The sequence below is a fragment of the Chenopodium album genome, chromosome 26 (genome assembly GCF_948465745.1).
Source record: "Chenopodium album chromosome 26, dcCheAlbu1.1, whole genome shotgun sequence".
Classification (NCBI taxonomy): domain Eukaryota; kingdom Viridiplantae; phylum Streptophyta; class Magnoliopsida; order Caryophyllales; family Amaranthaceae; genus Chenopodium; species Chenopodium album.
In genome coordinates, this window is record NC_137859.1 from 34,622,409 (window position 1) to 34,639,348 (window position 16,940).

Here is a 16,940-nt window from a genome sequence, read left to right on the forward strand (position 1 = left end):
AAAGCCAAATCAAATGATATCCCAATAATGATTAACTCCAAATCTAATAATTAAAAAAAAGCCAAATCAAATGATATCCCAATAATTATTAACTCCAAATCTAATAATTAAAAAAAATACCAAATCAAATGATATCCCAATAATTATTAACTCCAAATCTTATAATAATAAAAAAAAAACCCCAAGTCAACCAAATCTAATAATTAAAAAAAAAATGTCAATCTTGTAACATGTCATTCCACAACTTGATTGCTTCCTGCGCCTCAATCATTGTGGGGTGATGTTGCCTCCTTGCTCAGCTATGAACTTGCGTAACGGAGACATGAATAATTGCACCCACTGCACAAATTAAATAACATTATTAAATGACTAAAGGTAATGAAATTAAATATGAAAAAATTATTTAAATCAAATTAAATAAATGAAATTAAATATGAAAAAATTATTTAAATCAAATTAAATAAATGAAATTAAATACTGAAATAAACTTACAAAATCTACGTTCGTCCTATCGGGTCGAGGTGGTGGGCCAAGCACTGCATCAGGACTCATAAGAAGTGGATGTGAGTACGTGTAGAACCAGTCCTCGTAATCATCAGAACAAGTAGGCTCCTCGTCCAACAATGGCAAATAGTCTGAGAGGGGTATACATTAAGTACCGACATTAAATCTGTCCCAGAACTGTGGTGCACTGGCGGAACTAACCGCGTAACTCCGCGTCTCATATGCTGGTCGGCTCGCATAATCGGGTGTAAAACAGGGAGGAGGAATCCCCTGAATGAACCCAAGCTGTCGTATAACTCGGTCAGGGTGGTATGGCTCAACAATATCTCGATACTGTATCCAACCAAGATAAGTAGTTCTCGGGACCGAATGAGCTGGACTTAAAGTATAGGGCCTCCAATAACCTACAAGCAATTAAAACAAAAATTTTAAAATATTATTAGTAACTAGTAAGTCTAAAAATTAAAAAATAAATATGTAGCAAAAAAATATACCTCACGATCTGTCATCTGGTCAAGGCGTCTACGAAAAGAAACTACACGATGGTAGTCCCTTTCCTGAATCTGTGTGTCCCACCTGGCGGCTCGAGCATCAGTCGATGTTATGGCTAAACAACCCTGAACAGGTCGAAATGCAGGAAAATACTCATAAATCCAAGACTGTAACAACGTCAAACACCCAGTAATCTGTCTGCAACCTATCTGTGAGGCAACTCCTAACTGCCGATACAAATAAGCAAGGGTAGCTGAACCCCATGAATAATGAGAAAGCTGAACATCCTTCTTCTTCACCTCTAAGGTGCAAGAAGGAGGAATACGACTACCACTCTTATCGACAAAAATAGTGCTGCCTAGAACTAACAACAAGAACCCCTGCACCTGGATATCAACGTCTCCTCTCTCTGCCAGGCATCTCTCATATATGGCCTGACTTGACACCCCCCCCCATTATCCCAAATGGGTGCCGGCTTGGCAACAAGTTATCTGCTCCTATCCCTAAAAACTTTTGAAAGTCAACCTTCAAAGACGCAACATCACTTTGCTCTACAACAGCATCACCCTCCACAGGTAACCCAAGTATGTACTGGACATCATGGAGCATAATAGTCATCTCGCCGAACGGGAAGTGAAAAGTGTTTGTGTCTGGCTGCCAGCACTCTACAAACGCCGAAATCAGGGCCCAGTCAATGTGATGATGCATAATGTTAACTAGCCCACTCAAACTAGTACTATCAACTCGTCTACGCACACATTGGCCATATTACTGTGCATCTCATGTAAATTTAGGCACCATTGCGTCCTAGATTGACACTTCAACACGTCACGATCTTTTGTCGGCCCCATCCAAATTTGCGTGGCGATGTGACCTACGTAACTGGGAATGACACTTCCATCCTTGGGACCACCCAGCATTTCAGCTTGAACAAGCCATGTAGTATCATTTGACGCTCGAACAACATGAATTTTACGAGTTCGAGAAGTACCAGCTCCAGTACTCTGAAATCTACCATCAGCACCTCTCCTCAAAGTGGCTCCAAACGACGCCTGGCCTTGCTCTCCCCTGCCTCCCCGACGTCGAACAGATCTCAAACTCCCATCATCATCCACCAAATTGTTAATTTGATCCTCATCACACTCTTCCTCCTCCTCCTCCTCCTTGTCCTCCCCCTCACGTCCCTGAACCTCATTATCAACACATGCTCCATCGGATATAGGAAATGATGTCCTTAGTCTCCTAGTCGAAGCAGTCACTGCACGAGTCCGAGTATGTCTCTCACCCGAGCCATCAATACGATCAAACGTCATTTTGAGCCTACCCAACTGTTGTCATAACCATATTAACAAAATATTTACAATCAATAATAATAATAATAATAATAATAATAATAGTAATAATTTGTTTAAAAAAACAATACCAATAACAATCATAATATTAATAATAATTAACAATATAAATTTAAATAATTATAATATTAAAATTAAAAACATAATAGTAATTTTTACAAAAAAAAAATAAATAAATAAATTAAAACTAACGGTGGCCGCAGCCAATTACCGGCGTACACAACCGAGTGACTGCCGCCGCTGACTGGTTTTGGTCGCCGGTTACCGGTGACGGTCAACCGGTATTCCACTCCGGTAAGCGACTACGGCAACTCGGTTTTCCACGCCGGTAAAGATAAATCGAGTTTTAAAAAAAAACAAAAAAAAAAGAAAAAAACCGACTAACTCGGTGGCTGGTACATACCGGCGTGGTAAACCGGTTGGCCGCCACCGATAACCAACTTCGATCGCGCGGTTACCGGTGCTGGCGAACCGGATTCCCACGCCGGTAACCACAAACAATTTAAAAAAAAAAAAGAAAAAAAAGAGACATCAAAAAGGGGGCAAACCAACCTCTTTTGTCGATTTCCCGGCCGCCGACATCAACGCCTGTGAAAACCGCCGCCGCAAGCTGTCTCCTGCCGCCACCTGCCGTCGACTTCCGCGGACTGCCGCCCCTTGCTGCGTGATTGTGGTGGTTGTGGGGAAAGAAAGTGGTGGTTGTGGTGTTTGTTGGGAGAGGACAAAATAAAAAGAATAAAAAATTAATTAGGGTTTAGTAAGGGTAATATCGACTTTTTGCTTGAAATGAAGGCGGTGGTGATCATTTTGGACGGCGGTGTTTAGCAATTCACTATTTTTTTTCCTCTCATCTATTCCAAAACTTAATAAATACAATACTATACTTCTTTCAAAATTAATTACTGACATTATAATTACACTGTTTTCGAATATAAAATTAAACTATTAAAACAAATAATAGCTACTTAATCCGGGCAGCACGGCCGTGGGGACTAAACTAGTTAATAATAATACATTAATACCTAATTATTCTTTATCCTCGTCCTTACTTTGACATATTAGAAATTCCCTTTTGAGGTTTTTTTTTTTCTTACCATTACTTGAAAAACAAAAAAGCAAAAAAAAAGTATATGCAGCATTTTAGAATGGGACATGCAAACGTGGGTATGACTTCTAATATTGACTACTTGGTCAACATAAATTTAATACTCATTTATTGAAGAATAATCTCTCAAAAAATAAATAAAAAATAAAAAAAATTATAAAGTACAGTAATATATTTTTATCAAGGGTGCATGCCACATAATCAATTTTAACAAATTTCATTATTCAAATGATTTCATTACCGTGTTGATGTAAAGTTTAAAGCACGAAAAAATTAAATATTTAAAATAAAGAAAGTATTTGGAAGCCAAAATAAAGAAAGTATTAAGGAAATTTTGTTAAAAAAAACCCTTTTAAATGCCTCATTTTGTAAGAAAAAACCTTTTAAACGGATCTTTGTTAAAAAAATCCACCACAATGACAATTTTTGTTTAATGAAACCTCCACGTACTTTTCCGGTATTGAGGACCTGTTCTCATACGTTGAAATTCAGTTCAATTCAGCTCTTAATTTCCTTCTCTTATAAAATATTCATTTCAGTTCAGTTTAGTTCAGTTCAGCTCAGTTCAGTTCAGCTCAGTTCAGTCAATGAGAACAAGCCCTAATTGCTCAATTCAGGCGGTGTTGACTCCTTATTTTCCCTACTTACACCCAATTGTTTTTATATTTGCACCCCCCCTTTATTTTTCCCCTCTTATTTCCCCCCAAAGTCTTTCCCTTGTATACTCCCTCTCCTTCTTCCATGAATCCTCTACAGTTCTTTCAAATCAATTTGGGTTTCTCTCTCTCTCTCCTTTGGTGCTCGCCATTAATACATCAACAATAACATAAGGTAAGTCTATATTCATTAACTTATAACTATAAATTTGGAATTAGTAAAAAAAAATTGGGGTTTTTTTAAGACAAGTGAGAAACTCACGTATTTACAATTATCAATGGCTAAACTAGCTAGGAAGAAAGGGGTCGTTAGGACGCAAACTTTGATGGATTGTTGAATTTGTTGAGTAGAAATGTTCAAATTGTTGCCCTGATTTGTTGAATTTCTTCGATTTTGTGTTGTTTGGTAAGCCAAAGTGGAAGCTTGGAAGACCTAAAAAATGCAGTACAAGCAGTAGCAGCCTAGAAGGGTTAAGCAGCAGCAGGGGAAGAAATAAATTAAGAAGCCTAAATTACCTTTCAATTATTTTGATTTTAGGAAGTTTGCCCTAATTTTTTTTTTCAGTTGAATTGGGAAGGCTTGCCCTAGAATAGTTATAAAGGAAAAATTAGGGAGCAAAAAAAAAAAAAAAGAGAGAGAGAAGTACCCGACAGTAGGCTGCAAGCCTGCAAGTAGGAAAATAAAGAGTCAATGCCGGAAAAGTGCGTGGAGGTTTCATTAATCAAAAAAAGTCATCGTGGTGATGGGTTTTTTTTAACAAAGATCCGTTTAAAAGGTTTTTTCTTGCAAAATGAGACATTTAAAAGGTTTTTATACAGTATTAATAATCACATAATAATAAATCCAAGTTGTTGAATACTTCAGTTCAAACACTCAAAGTAGATATAGAGACGATAATCGGTGAGTCATACATGAGTACATGGCCAACACTTTTAATACTACCTCCGGTTCTTATTACTCGCAACAAAGGAATATTATATGTCTCACAAATAATACCCCTTTGTTGCGAGTAATAAGAACCGGAGGTAGTATCTTTTTAAACTCAATCATATCTTACATCAATTAAATTAGTATTGCACTTTTGTTTAACAATGCTCATACATTAGCTTTGAAGGAACGTTTAGTTATGCAACTGTTATCCGATCCTCTTTTCCTCTTAAGGTATACAACCGTACTTAGGCCCTGTTCTCTTCACCTTAAAAAAATAATATTAAGTAAAAATAATTTCAGTTCAGTTAAAATAAGTTCAGTTCAGTAAAAATAAGTTCAGTTCAGTAAAATTCAGTTTTCTTAAAGAAGAATTATAATAGAAAATCAGTAAAAATAATTTCAGTTCAGTAAAATTAAGTTCAGTTCAGGAAAAATAATTTCAGTTCAGCAAAATTAAGGTGAATCAAACAGGGCCTTAATCTAAGTTTAATTAGTTTATTAATGATTAGATGGACCATTTGTCTATTGAAATTATAATCATTATCATTTATCAATTTATGCATCTTTGATTTTGTAATAACCAATACTCTACAATGAAAAATTAATATTTAAAAAATTCACATATGGAGTATTAATCAAGAGACAAATTAATATATTTCTTATTCTTAAAGATAATGTACGCATAGTATAAAGTCTTAAGTTTATTTGGATCATAAAATCAGATCATATCAAATTAGAACATAGCTTACCTAGCTATATACTTCGTATTAAACTCTGATAAACAAGTTGGTGAATTAATCAAACAATTTGCCAAAAATATTTATATCTAGTTTTTGGAAACACAATCCGTATGATAATTCTCCTTTAATTATTCCTTATTCGATCTCTTTGGATTATAAAATAATTTCATTCCTCATTTAGATTTTATTTTTCTCGCTGTATTTTCACTTATTTCAAGGCTTATAAATTTAAATGAAATAAATTTAGAAAAAAAATAAGTTTTAAGAAAGTTTGCTAAGAGTAATCCAAATCAAAATTACAACTAAGGGTCTGTTCACATTTACTGAACTAAGCTGAACTGAACTACTGAACTGACTAGAACTAAACTGAACTAAACTGATTGGAGCTGAACTAACTAAACTGAACTGAACTGGATATTTTATGAGAGAAGGAACTTAAGAGGTGAACTGAATTGAGCTAAACTGAACTAATTGGAGTTGAACTGAACTGAACTGATTGGAGCTGAACTGAACTGAACAGAAATTAAGCTGAAGTGAACAAGCCCTAAATTGAGTTTTATAAATTCATATAAGTTTAAGTAACTTCAAATTAGTTCAATGCAAGTTAAGATAAAAATAAGGTTGATAAGTGAATATATGGTGAATTGAACATACCCTTATTTTTTTTTTTTTTTTTTGTTGTTGTCATATTTCAAAATGTTTTATCTTGTCTTCTTTTCCTCGATCTTAAAATCATCATTTTTCTCATAACAAAAACAAAAACATATGGTAATTTTTTTTTTTACAATCGTACTATTATACACTTTTATTTTTTTAACCATTCATGCAACATATATATGGTTAATTTTTTCTAAAAATTATACATACACTTTTATTCTTATAAAAAATTAAAATACACGTCATTATCTTCAACTTTTTATGGTGGATCATCTTTACACAACAGTAGCATGTAATTGCGAATGAGTCCGCCTATCAGAAGTTAGTAAAGTGGATTTCTAACATCATTAATATTAACCTCACTTAGATTTGTGTCAATTAGTTTAGACAAAGTTAGATAAACTTTAGACAGTATTAGCCTATTAGGTATCAAAAAAGCAACTAAAATTAACTAATAACTACGTTGTACGGCGTAGTAATTATTAGTATAAAATAGTACTCGCTCCGTAGTAAGAGATTAAATCAAAGCTTGTTGACTAAATTTTCAATATATTAGTCATTATCAACCATATTAATATAATACTAGTATTACTATTAATCTATTATACGATTAAGATAATGAGGTATCAAACATAAAGTTTTCTACTATTTCTTCAAGGTATCGCTATACTCGTATTAGTCGTGTATTATAAGATTAAGATTTTATGAAATTAATCAAAGCTGACCAAAAGTAAACTTCATTTTATTTAATACGGAGTAGATAGAATTGCATTGAGATCAAAGGTTCAACTACCGTCATAGTAGTTCAAGAACTTACCAAACACGTAACTAACGTTTTAATGTTCTATTTTATCCACCATTTGCAACTTAATTAGAAGTCTAATACCAAAAAAAAGAAGTCTAATACCAAGTATTTGTTTATATATATATATGCATGGGTTAACCGATGAGTAAATATATCTAGGTTAGTATTACGAAAAAAAGTTTAGTGTAAGTGCATTTGAAAGTTAATGTTCTATTTTATCAATTCTATTTTTTTTTTCTTTTCATTTTTTTCATTTATTAATTTTTATGCAATGTTGAGGCTGGATTATATATATATATATATATATATATATATATATATATATATATATATATATATATATATATATATATATATATATATATATAAAATCCAGCCTCAACATATGTGTGTGTGTGTGTTGAGTCAATTGACCTTGTAACGGGTTGCAAACTTGATGGACACTCAAAATCCCTAAGACAAGACACAATCTTTTATTGAACCAATTTGAATTTAACATTTTTATCAAACCATGACGTGCGATTAAACACATTCAAGAGCTCTAAATTAATGTACGGACGATTGTTCTTTTTGTTTTTGTTTTTAAAATTATCCCTATTTGCAGGATGACATGTATTATGTTTTTTCAATTGAAGTTGATATGGAGTAAATTACCAAGTACTTTCTAAGTTTCTATATGTTCCTAAGTTCCTTAAATTAATGTTTATCCTATTTGACTTATGTCATAATCATTAATATACTAGTATAGATCTATCTTTGAACAATAATAATAAGATCTAATATAGATAATATTGTTTCAAAAATGTACTCATACTAATGAATACAAGGTCAAAAATAATGATACGACGTTAAAACAACCAATAATAAAGAACTTGTAAAAGTCAATTATAATAAATCAATTTTAAGCCGGGTGTAATTTATTTACATAACTTTCACGGATTGATGACACAAAATTGAATAAACTTATTTTAGGTGTAAATTGAACTTAATTTGTAGTTTGATCCTTATCATAACTATATTTGATGATGGACCAACCTACAAAAACAAGTAATAATGATCTCATGCAAATGAAAAAAAAGAAAAAAGACTTAGTGTACATGCTGATGTGTTCATTTTATATAGAGATTTACCCCCGACCCTTGGTCGTAATTAGTAGTGTTTTTGGCTCCTTCGAGCCACTTTTATTACTAATTTGTGTTTTCCAGTGTTTTGTAGTTTTGCTTGAGTTTTGTAGGAATTTGCGTACTTGGAGCATTTTCCCGGGTTTTCGAGGAACATCTACAAGCGTTGGAAGACCGCGACCACTTTCGATAGCCCAAGACCGATTGGAGGTAGCAAATCGGTGACCAAGGGCTCAGTTTTGGAGATACGAGGCATTTGGGCCAAGTTAGGAGGCCCAAGGGAGAGGCCACGAGGCCCAAGAGCTCGTCCGGACCACCATTGGCTCGCCCGAAGGCGCGCCCGGCCGGGCGGGGTGAGGCACCACTCAAGAAGAGCCGCACCCGGAGCACGCGCCCGACCGGGCGCGAGAAGGCTTTAGGAGACGAAAAGGTGGGCCCGGTCGGGCGGCCCCTTGCCCGACCGGGCGCGTGTGGCTTTTAGGAGTTTTAGTTCCGATTAGTTTGTTTTAGCGTATAATTCTTGCTTAGTATTAATGTAATTTTATTAGGCAAGATTTAAGACTTCTTTTCACTTCTCTACACTCTAGTTTTATTTTCTTCTCTCTCTACTTAGACTTTCTCTCTCTAGACTTTAATTTCTCTTGTTCCTAAACTCCATTGTAATTCCGCCGTCTTGGTACGATTTCTCTCTTATTAATCTCAGTATTTTTATTCATTCAATTTCTTATGTCTTGTTTAATTACTATGTTTTGTTTAGCTTTAATCATGTCTGAGTAGTTCTCTTTCTAGGGTTTATGGGGATCTAATAAATAATATGAAGGGGTAATTTTATGATTATTGATTGTTAATGCATAATTGATTTCCTATTGATTGTTTAAATGCTATGCAATTAGATTTGGCCAGGTTTAATTGTATGAGTTTAGCAATATTAATTCGAGATTCGAGAGATGAGAATTGATGTTTAGGCTTAGTTTCAATAGGTAGATTAATTTATAAATGGTTAGGTCGAGATTCGAGAGATGAGATTTAATACCGGTAAATTAACTATGTGATTGTAATACGTAGCGAAAACCCTTTATGATCTGATTAATTAATGCATTGATGATTGATTATTATGTTTTACCCTGGAATATTGTTTATTAGTGAACCTATGCCCTAGGCTTTATTATTATTGATTTCTTCCCTATTACTCTCCTTACTCATAATCTTCGTAGCATAGATTTTATTCACAATAATATTGGTTACTTTAATAATTTAGATTATAATAATTAATTAGGAGTAGAAAGACTTGTTTCCCTGTGGATTCGACCCTACTTCCCTATCTGCATAAGCTAGTCGACTTAGGTAATTACTTTTGATTAGGTGATACGACTTTAGCCTGTCACATGCCTTACCAAATTAAATAAAGTAATTAATAATTTTTAAAATACCGCAAACATGACTTGTATATATAACTTATTAGAACTTATTAACCCTATCTTATCCAAACGTGTCATCTCGATCTTAATTTGATTTTTCGTCAACTTATTAACTCTTATCAAGGGTCAAATAAACATATGTTTTACTTACAAGTGCATAGAAGAGGTAAATTTTTAATGTAAAATATTTTACTTATGCATAATGTTAAAACACTAAATTGCTTGAGTGTCAAAGTAATACTCAAAATAGGTTGTAAAATAGTCTTATGCAGGTATTGATAGGGAGTCACTACAGCACCTACAATGTCATACATAAGACAATCAACCAACAATTCAATTCAACCAACCCAAATTGTCACACAACCAAATCACAGATATAACAGCATCAGTGTAGTACCAAAACCAACAATAATAATAAATTAAAGGAAAAAGAACCTAAGATTACCACCATTTGATTTTAAGGATGACTACCATAGAATTTTTCAGTCTACAAAGGATTCATACACCCACCAATAACAACAACAATAAGAGATAAAAATTAGATAACAAAAGGTGTAGAATTCACCCAAAAATAGCAGGTCTGTCAAGCAGCATTTCTGACCAAACTAGAGCTCAATAAGACGATTTGACTGTCCAAAATGAAGTTTTATGTCTAGAACAAGCTGGTGTTATTTCATCATGATCCAATAGTGAAAGTTGCTATGAAAAATTCGAGAATGGATACTTTTAAAACCCTCACTTTGCTCTCTCTTTTTGTGTTGTGTTAGGGCCTGAACTAAACTTAACTGAACTGAGCTGAACTAAACTGAACTGAACTGATTGGAGCTGAACTGAACAGAACTGAACTTAACTAAGTTGAAATTAATATTTTATGAGAGAAGGAAATTAGGAGCTGTACTGAGCTGAACTAACTTGAACTGAACTGAACTGAACTGAAATTAAGTAAATGTGAACAGGCCTTTAGGCTGTTAGCTGCTGATTTCCACACACTCATTACCCTTATATTTCATCTAAGGGTTATTCCATCAAGGCTTACAAAATAAGCCATCAAATTAGGTCATAAATTGGACTTACCCAACCAAGTAAAAAATGTCATAAAATTGGGCCAATGAATGGACCAAAAAAGAAGCACATTTTACCAACACTTAGGTTGAAACTTGAAAGTAACCATAATATAACATACAAGTATACAACAAAGTATACAACATAGTGTTTTCAATTCTCATAAGATATGTTCAATTTTGAAAGTATGTTTCTAGATAATTCAAAGTACAATTAAAAAGTTTTAAAATTCAAATACTTCAGGTAATTTCAAATATAAAAGCTATATACGTCAACACGTAGTGTATTTTCTCCGACTAAATTAAATGAGAAGTAATATCTATCCTAACATAAATGCAAGTCACAACCATAACTCTCGTGTACTTCATATCTTATTAGCTTCATAGTTCATACCTCATAGTATATGGACATTACTCACATTAGCATGTTATTTTTCGCACTCGAATTCGATTTTATTCCCAAATCAAGGAATTCTTCAAAAGTAGAAAAAAGAAAAATAAAGCAAGCAAGAACAACATGGAGGGAAATGAGTGAAGCAATAGTAAGACTAACTAAAAGCGAAAGAATAACTGCCCAAACGGTGGACTGAATCTTCGCCCTATTTCATTACCATCATCATCTCTTCTATTTTTATACTTTCGCAGGCGTCCCCGGCAAGTAATATTCCTCTTAATTTTCTCTCTCCTCTTTTTTTTTTTTTTTTTTTTTTTTTTTTTTTTTTAATTTTCTTCTCGAATTCAAATACTTTTATCCAATCATCATTCTCCATTTTCTTTAACCACTTTTTTTTTATTAATCTTTTCCTTTTTATTTTCTCTCTTTTTTTTGTACACAATATATATAATACTCCTTCGCTTGTAAACTTCAGTTTCCTCCTTTTTCAAGTTTTCTTAATTTTCTTTTAATAAACCCCCCAAAAAAATTAATTTCATAAAATTCAAAGATACATTCTACACTATACCTGTAATTTCCATTGAATTTTCTGTTCAATGTGATTGACCTCTGTTTTTACATTTGTTAATATATATTTCTAGATTCTGACTTCTTCAATTACTCGTTTTTTGTTACAACCTTTGATCATTTCCAGTCATATAAATCAATTTCTTATTCATATTAGTATATGATTTTTCGTAACGCAATCTGAAATTGATCGTCAAAAATGTTAGGAGATTTCATCGGCAGAGGACTTTTGTAAGTAATTTGTTTCTGTTGTTACTTGAATTTTCGATTACATTCGTTTGATTAATTGTTTGATTTTGTAAGTAATTTCATTTTCTGTTGTAATTGTTTGATTTTGCGATAGTAGTAGTAGTATTAGTTGATTCGTCTTATAGAATTTTTGTGATTCAAATTAAACTACAAAAATTGATTCAAATTCTAATACAAGAAGTTGCGATTGTAGTATGGTATTGGGGTTTGCATACCCAGCATTTGAGTGTTTCAAAACGGTGGAAAGGAACAAAGTTAACATCGAAGAACTCCGGTTTTGGTGTCAATACTGGTACGTTTTTTTTGTACTACTATATTTTTTTTGATGATGATGAATAAATTTATGGAGTTTGATAATAATTATTTTTTTTTTTTTTTTTTGGTGTGTTGATAATAATTGGATATATATTGTTAATTGATTGATAATTATTGATGAGAAATTGGTGTATAATTCTATCTTGTAATTTATTATCATTTACTCAATTGAATATTGATTATTTTATTCTCTGTTACATTTTTCCGTTACTTGCATCAAGTTTTCATTAATTGTATACAATCTCTATGAAATTCTGGTTCAAAATTTCATACAGGAGTAGTTTTGCTATTAAAATTCCTTTGTTCAATTGCACCATATTTTGTATACAACGGGAGTATTATACACATTATACAACATAATCTCTAGCCGTTCCAATAATTTAGCATTGTTGTTCATCTAAATATGTATTTCTAAAGTACAATTTTAAATAAAATAAAATTTTATGTAAAATATAATATCCTTTGTGCATTCATTAAATTTAAGTTTATAAAGTATTATTAATATAAATAAATAAATAAAAAGTGGGGTAACGTGGGAAAGTAATTTGGGGATCATGTGATGAATGAGAGAGTTATGGGTGTTTTAGTTGGCTGGCCTAAACTTTGTAGGTAGTTGACTAGTTGAGGTGGTCAACTGCTCTATTTCACAACTCACACTAACTTCCCTCACATTTATACCAACCAAGGTGATAAAAGATCAATTTCTGGGCATTATATGTCAAGTTTACAACTTATTTGAGTAAAATATCAACATCCAGTTATACTTAGGCCAAACTTTAGGTAGTAGAGTACCAAAACCACATAATATCTACTACGGAGTAATCTATTTTGGTCGTTAGTTTATGTAAGTTTAGATAAGTGCTACGTAGCATTAAGCTCATTTTTGAACTAATAATAAGTATAGAAAAATATGAGTTTATGACAACGAAGCCTTGATCATAGTGAGAATTGACAAGCTAGAACTCGGCCCCTAAACAATAACTGCCTGAGTCACTATTTTGGTAAGGATACTGTAGTTGAGTTGGTGACAGAGATTGGTTTGATATGGATATGTTAGGGAAGATTACAGAATTTGCATTTTTCTTGCTTGGCTTAAAAAGGTAGTATTAAGAACCTTAGGTAGTTGTGGTCCTTGTGGACTCCATGGATAAGAATTACGCTAATTGAGTAGCAAACAACACATAATACTTGTCGTGATACAATTGTATTACTTGCATATTTTATAATTTACAATCAATCAAGACTTGCTGATCACTCTTAAGTAGTTAAGTAAGATCAGAACTTGAAATACTAGTAGGTACTGCATAGTTTACGACTTTAGTAACAGCTTTATAATGCTAACAAGTAACAATAGCGTACATAAGGTTATCAGTAAATTCGTTAAGTGATTTGGTTTAAATTTAAATAGCTTTATTCATGCTATTGTTCGTCTTTCTGTAGGATCATTATTGCTGTACTTTCCGTTTGTGAGAGATTTGGTGATATATTCATATCATGGTAAGCAGAGGATTCTCCTTTACAGAGGAATTATCTCAAAATTATCATCTAATTTACATGTTTTTTCTTTCAATTGCTACTAACATGATTTCATTTTCGCCTAAAGGGTTCCGTTATATGGAGAGTTGAAGTTGGCTTTCATTATCTACCTTTGGTATCCACAAACAAAGGTAATTAACTAACTAATGCTTACCCCTGATGTGCAACTCTAATGTTAGAGTGTAACTGACAGAAATGTGGTATGATGCAGGGAACTTCTTATGTGTATGAGAGCTTATTAAGGCCATTTGTGTCGAAACATGAGACGGACATTGACAAGAACCTGCAAGAGCTGAGATATAGAGCTTGGGATGTAGCCATTTACTACTGGCAAAACTGTACTGAGTTGGGATCATCAGCAATTTTTAATGTGTTTGACTACATAGCCAACCAGTCTTCCAGGCTTAGAGGCGGCAGCACTCAGGTACATCTTTCTCAATTTTTTTCGCCGTCTAAAACAGGCCCACTAAAATTGTTCCTGAATCATACATGCCTCAGCTAAGGTAGAACGCCTAGTGAAAAGAGTCATAATTCACTATAATGTCTATGATTAACTGTTGTATGATGGATGCTAATTTACTTCTTGTAAAGTTAGTATTTGGACCCAGTAATGATTAATTATAGAGCACACTGAATCCTTTAAATCATTCAGTTGTCTATGTGTCTCTCGCTCTCTCATTGTCATAGCGTTGTCTTTCATTTTTAGGCAAGTGAAGCAATGTTTTGTGATCATGCGAATTTAGAAACGTGCATCTCACAAACATATAAAAAAGCAAAGAAAGAAAAATATTACTTTGTTTTTTAGATGAAACATATAGGATTGGTACTGGATTATGCAAAGTAGTGTATATGTTCTTTTTACCTTTGTATATACTCTAGCATTATTATTAAGTCAATGCACTATTGGATCCCACACTAAAGAAGAAGTTTAAAAGGGAGACAAATTTTTCATGTATTCAAATAATTAATCATGAGTAAACCTATAACACTAACAACTTACAAAAACACACACACACACACACACTCTTTATTTTTGCTGAGCATTGATTTGTTTTTTGGCACATTGCAGAAAGATGATCGGAAGCGACGAGATGGAAGGGGCAGCCCACCACCACCTTCAAAAGGGTCCAGCCTATGGCCTCTTCGACAACGAAAATCAAAGCCTGAATCACCACCACCCACCTCGCCGCTACACCCGAACCACCGAGAGGAACAGCCAGCTCCATCAGCACCTCCACTTCCAGCTGCATTTCCCAGTTTGTTCAAATATGAAGCCCAACTTTCCAAGTCCAAACTGGTCCAAATGAAACTTGAAGAGGCCCAAACTGGATACATCCACATTGAAGAGGTCCCAGAAGAAGTCTATTCCAAAAGCCCAGTAAAAGAAAAGTTTTGGCGATCAAAACCCATTCAATGATCACCAAATTAAACACCATTTTGGCATTTTTAACCCCAAAAATTCATACTGTACAAAATCCCATTGTTTGATAATTCACCCAAAAAAAAAAAAACACATTTTTTTTTTAGCTTTTATTACTTCATTTTCCTCACGTTTGTAATTACACATTTGCCACCACACAAATTTGCAAATTTTTCTTTTTTTTTTTTAGGAAAAAAATAAAGGAAGAGAAAAGAAAAGAAAAGAATACAATCTGTCGTTATCTGCACAGGATGAGCCAGAGAGCGTCTACCAACCAATCATAGACACGTGTTACAGTCTCCGACACCGTTCGCCGGAAACTGAAAAACATCGGTCGGAAAAACTCACCGGAAAAACACAGCCGGCGAGAAGAAGAAGAAGGAGAAGTCGAAACAGTAGGCTGAAGGTACGCCCAAGCAGCCTGTTTAACCAAACGGTTTTTAATCGAAATCTCATACCCCGAACCACACGAAGAAGACGAAATTCCGGCGAGTGCGACGGCCGGAGTAGGAGAGAGAATGGATGAAGGACTACTACACGGTAGAATATCTCTTAGAGAAGTGTAGTTATCTGATGATGATGGTAACGGCGGTGACTTCAACGGAAAAAGCTCAAAATCCGCGGCGGAGAACGACGGCGGCAACGGCGGCGATCTGTTGTTGTGGTGATTGCCGTTTAATGGTTTGTGTTTGCGAGGCGGAACGATGACAGCGGAAGGGAGGCTGTTTCGACGTTTGAGAGTAGTAATAGCATTATGAGGATCATCATGTTGTTGGTCTACCATTGTTGGAAAGAGCGTGTTAGTGAAAATGAAAATGGAGGTTTTAGTTTTAGTTTTAGTTTTAGTTTTAGGAAAGGGGGAGGAGAGAGAAAGTGGAATGATGAATAGTTGTTATTATTAATGAGAAAATTGTAAGGAAGGATTAATTAGGAGGAGAGAAATGTGAATCATTGACGTAAATTGTCACCATCCATTTAAATTTGGTAATTGTGATGGTTGTTTTGATGCAATATTTGGGTATTGGATAGTTGTTCCAGATGGTGTTTCCGTGTTAAGTGTTTTACTACTGATTGTGTTTGTGAGTGGGATGTATGTAAATTTATTTGACTCACTCTTTCTAATTGAGGTTGTTAATATGTGCCCAAAAGTCGTACTTTCGTCTTTAACTTTTGTTTAAGGTGGAATTAAACAAAGTAATCATTTTTTTAATTTTTTTTTTTTTTTTTTTTTTGAATATTTCTACTTTTTCAACACCTGATCTATGATATGATGTTGTATCACTTGTATGAGCATCATCTTTTTTTTCTTTTTTTTTTTGACAAGTATGAGAATCATCTTACATTACTTCAATAACATAAAATAAGTAATTTCAATACATACTTATTCTTAAGCAATTACTATTAAATATTGGGCTGCCCAAAAAATTAAATGATCAAATAGACATGTATGGATAAACATTACAATTTCAATTTGGGATATGAGTTAAAAGAGGAGATGGAAAAAGAAATTTGTAAACTTGTATATATATCACTGATCTTATCTGGTTCATTTTAATGTATAATTTATACGTATAAGCATATTTTTATAATAATATGTAAAGACGTTTATGCTTAACT

General features: G+C 33.5%; 3 protein-coding genes across 3 annotated transcripts; 1 reads left to right on the top strand and 2 right to left on the bottom strand.

The window, feature by feature from the left end:
* Positions 1 to 267: 267 nt before the first annotated feature.
* Positions 268 to 1,704, bottom strand: LOC145617105 (protein MAINTENANCE OF MERISTEMS-like). The gene is made up of 5 exons (XM_081671792.1): positions 1,522 to 1,704; positions 971 to 1,331; positions 759 to 908; positions 493 to 635; positions 268 to 339 (listed from the first exon to the last, which is right to left on the bottom strand). The coding sequence occupies exons 1-5, from the start codon at positions 1,702 to 1,704 to the stop codon at positions 268 to 270; spliced, it is 909 nt and encodes a 302-aa protein (XP_081527918.1).
* A 9,897-nt stretch (positions 1,705 to 11,601) lies between these two features.
* Positions 11,602 to 15,320, top strand: LOC145617169 (putative HVA22-like protein g). The gene is made up of 6 exons (XM_081671852.1): positions 11,602 to 12,034; positions 12,246 to 12,344; positions 13,808 to 13,864; positions 13,971 to 14,034; positions 14,115 to 14,327; positions 14,973 to 15,320. Exons 1-6 carry the CDS (start codon positions 12,003 to 12,005, stop codon positions 15,318 to 15,320), a joined length of 813 nt encoding a protein of 270 aa, XP_081527978.1. The 5' UTR covers positions 11,602 to 12,002.
* A 181-nt stretch (positions 15,321 to 15,501) lies between these two features.
* On the bottom strand, positions 15,502 to 16,510 carry LOC145617170 (uncharacterized). Its single transcript, XM_081671854.1, has one exon. It carries the CDS (start codon positions 16,105 to 16,107, stop codon positions 15,562 to 15,564), a length of 546 nt encoding a protein of 181 aa, XP_081527980.1. The 5' UTR covers positions 16,108 to 16,510; the 3' UTR covers positions 15,502 to 15,561.
* Between the last annotated feature and the right edge of the window lie 430 nt (positions 16,511 to 16,940).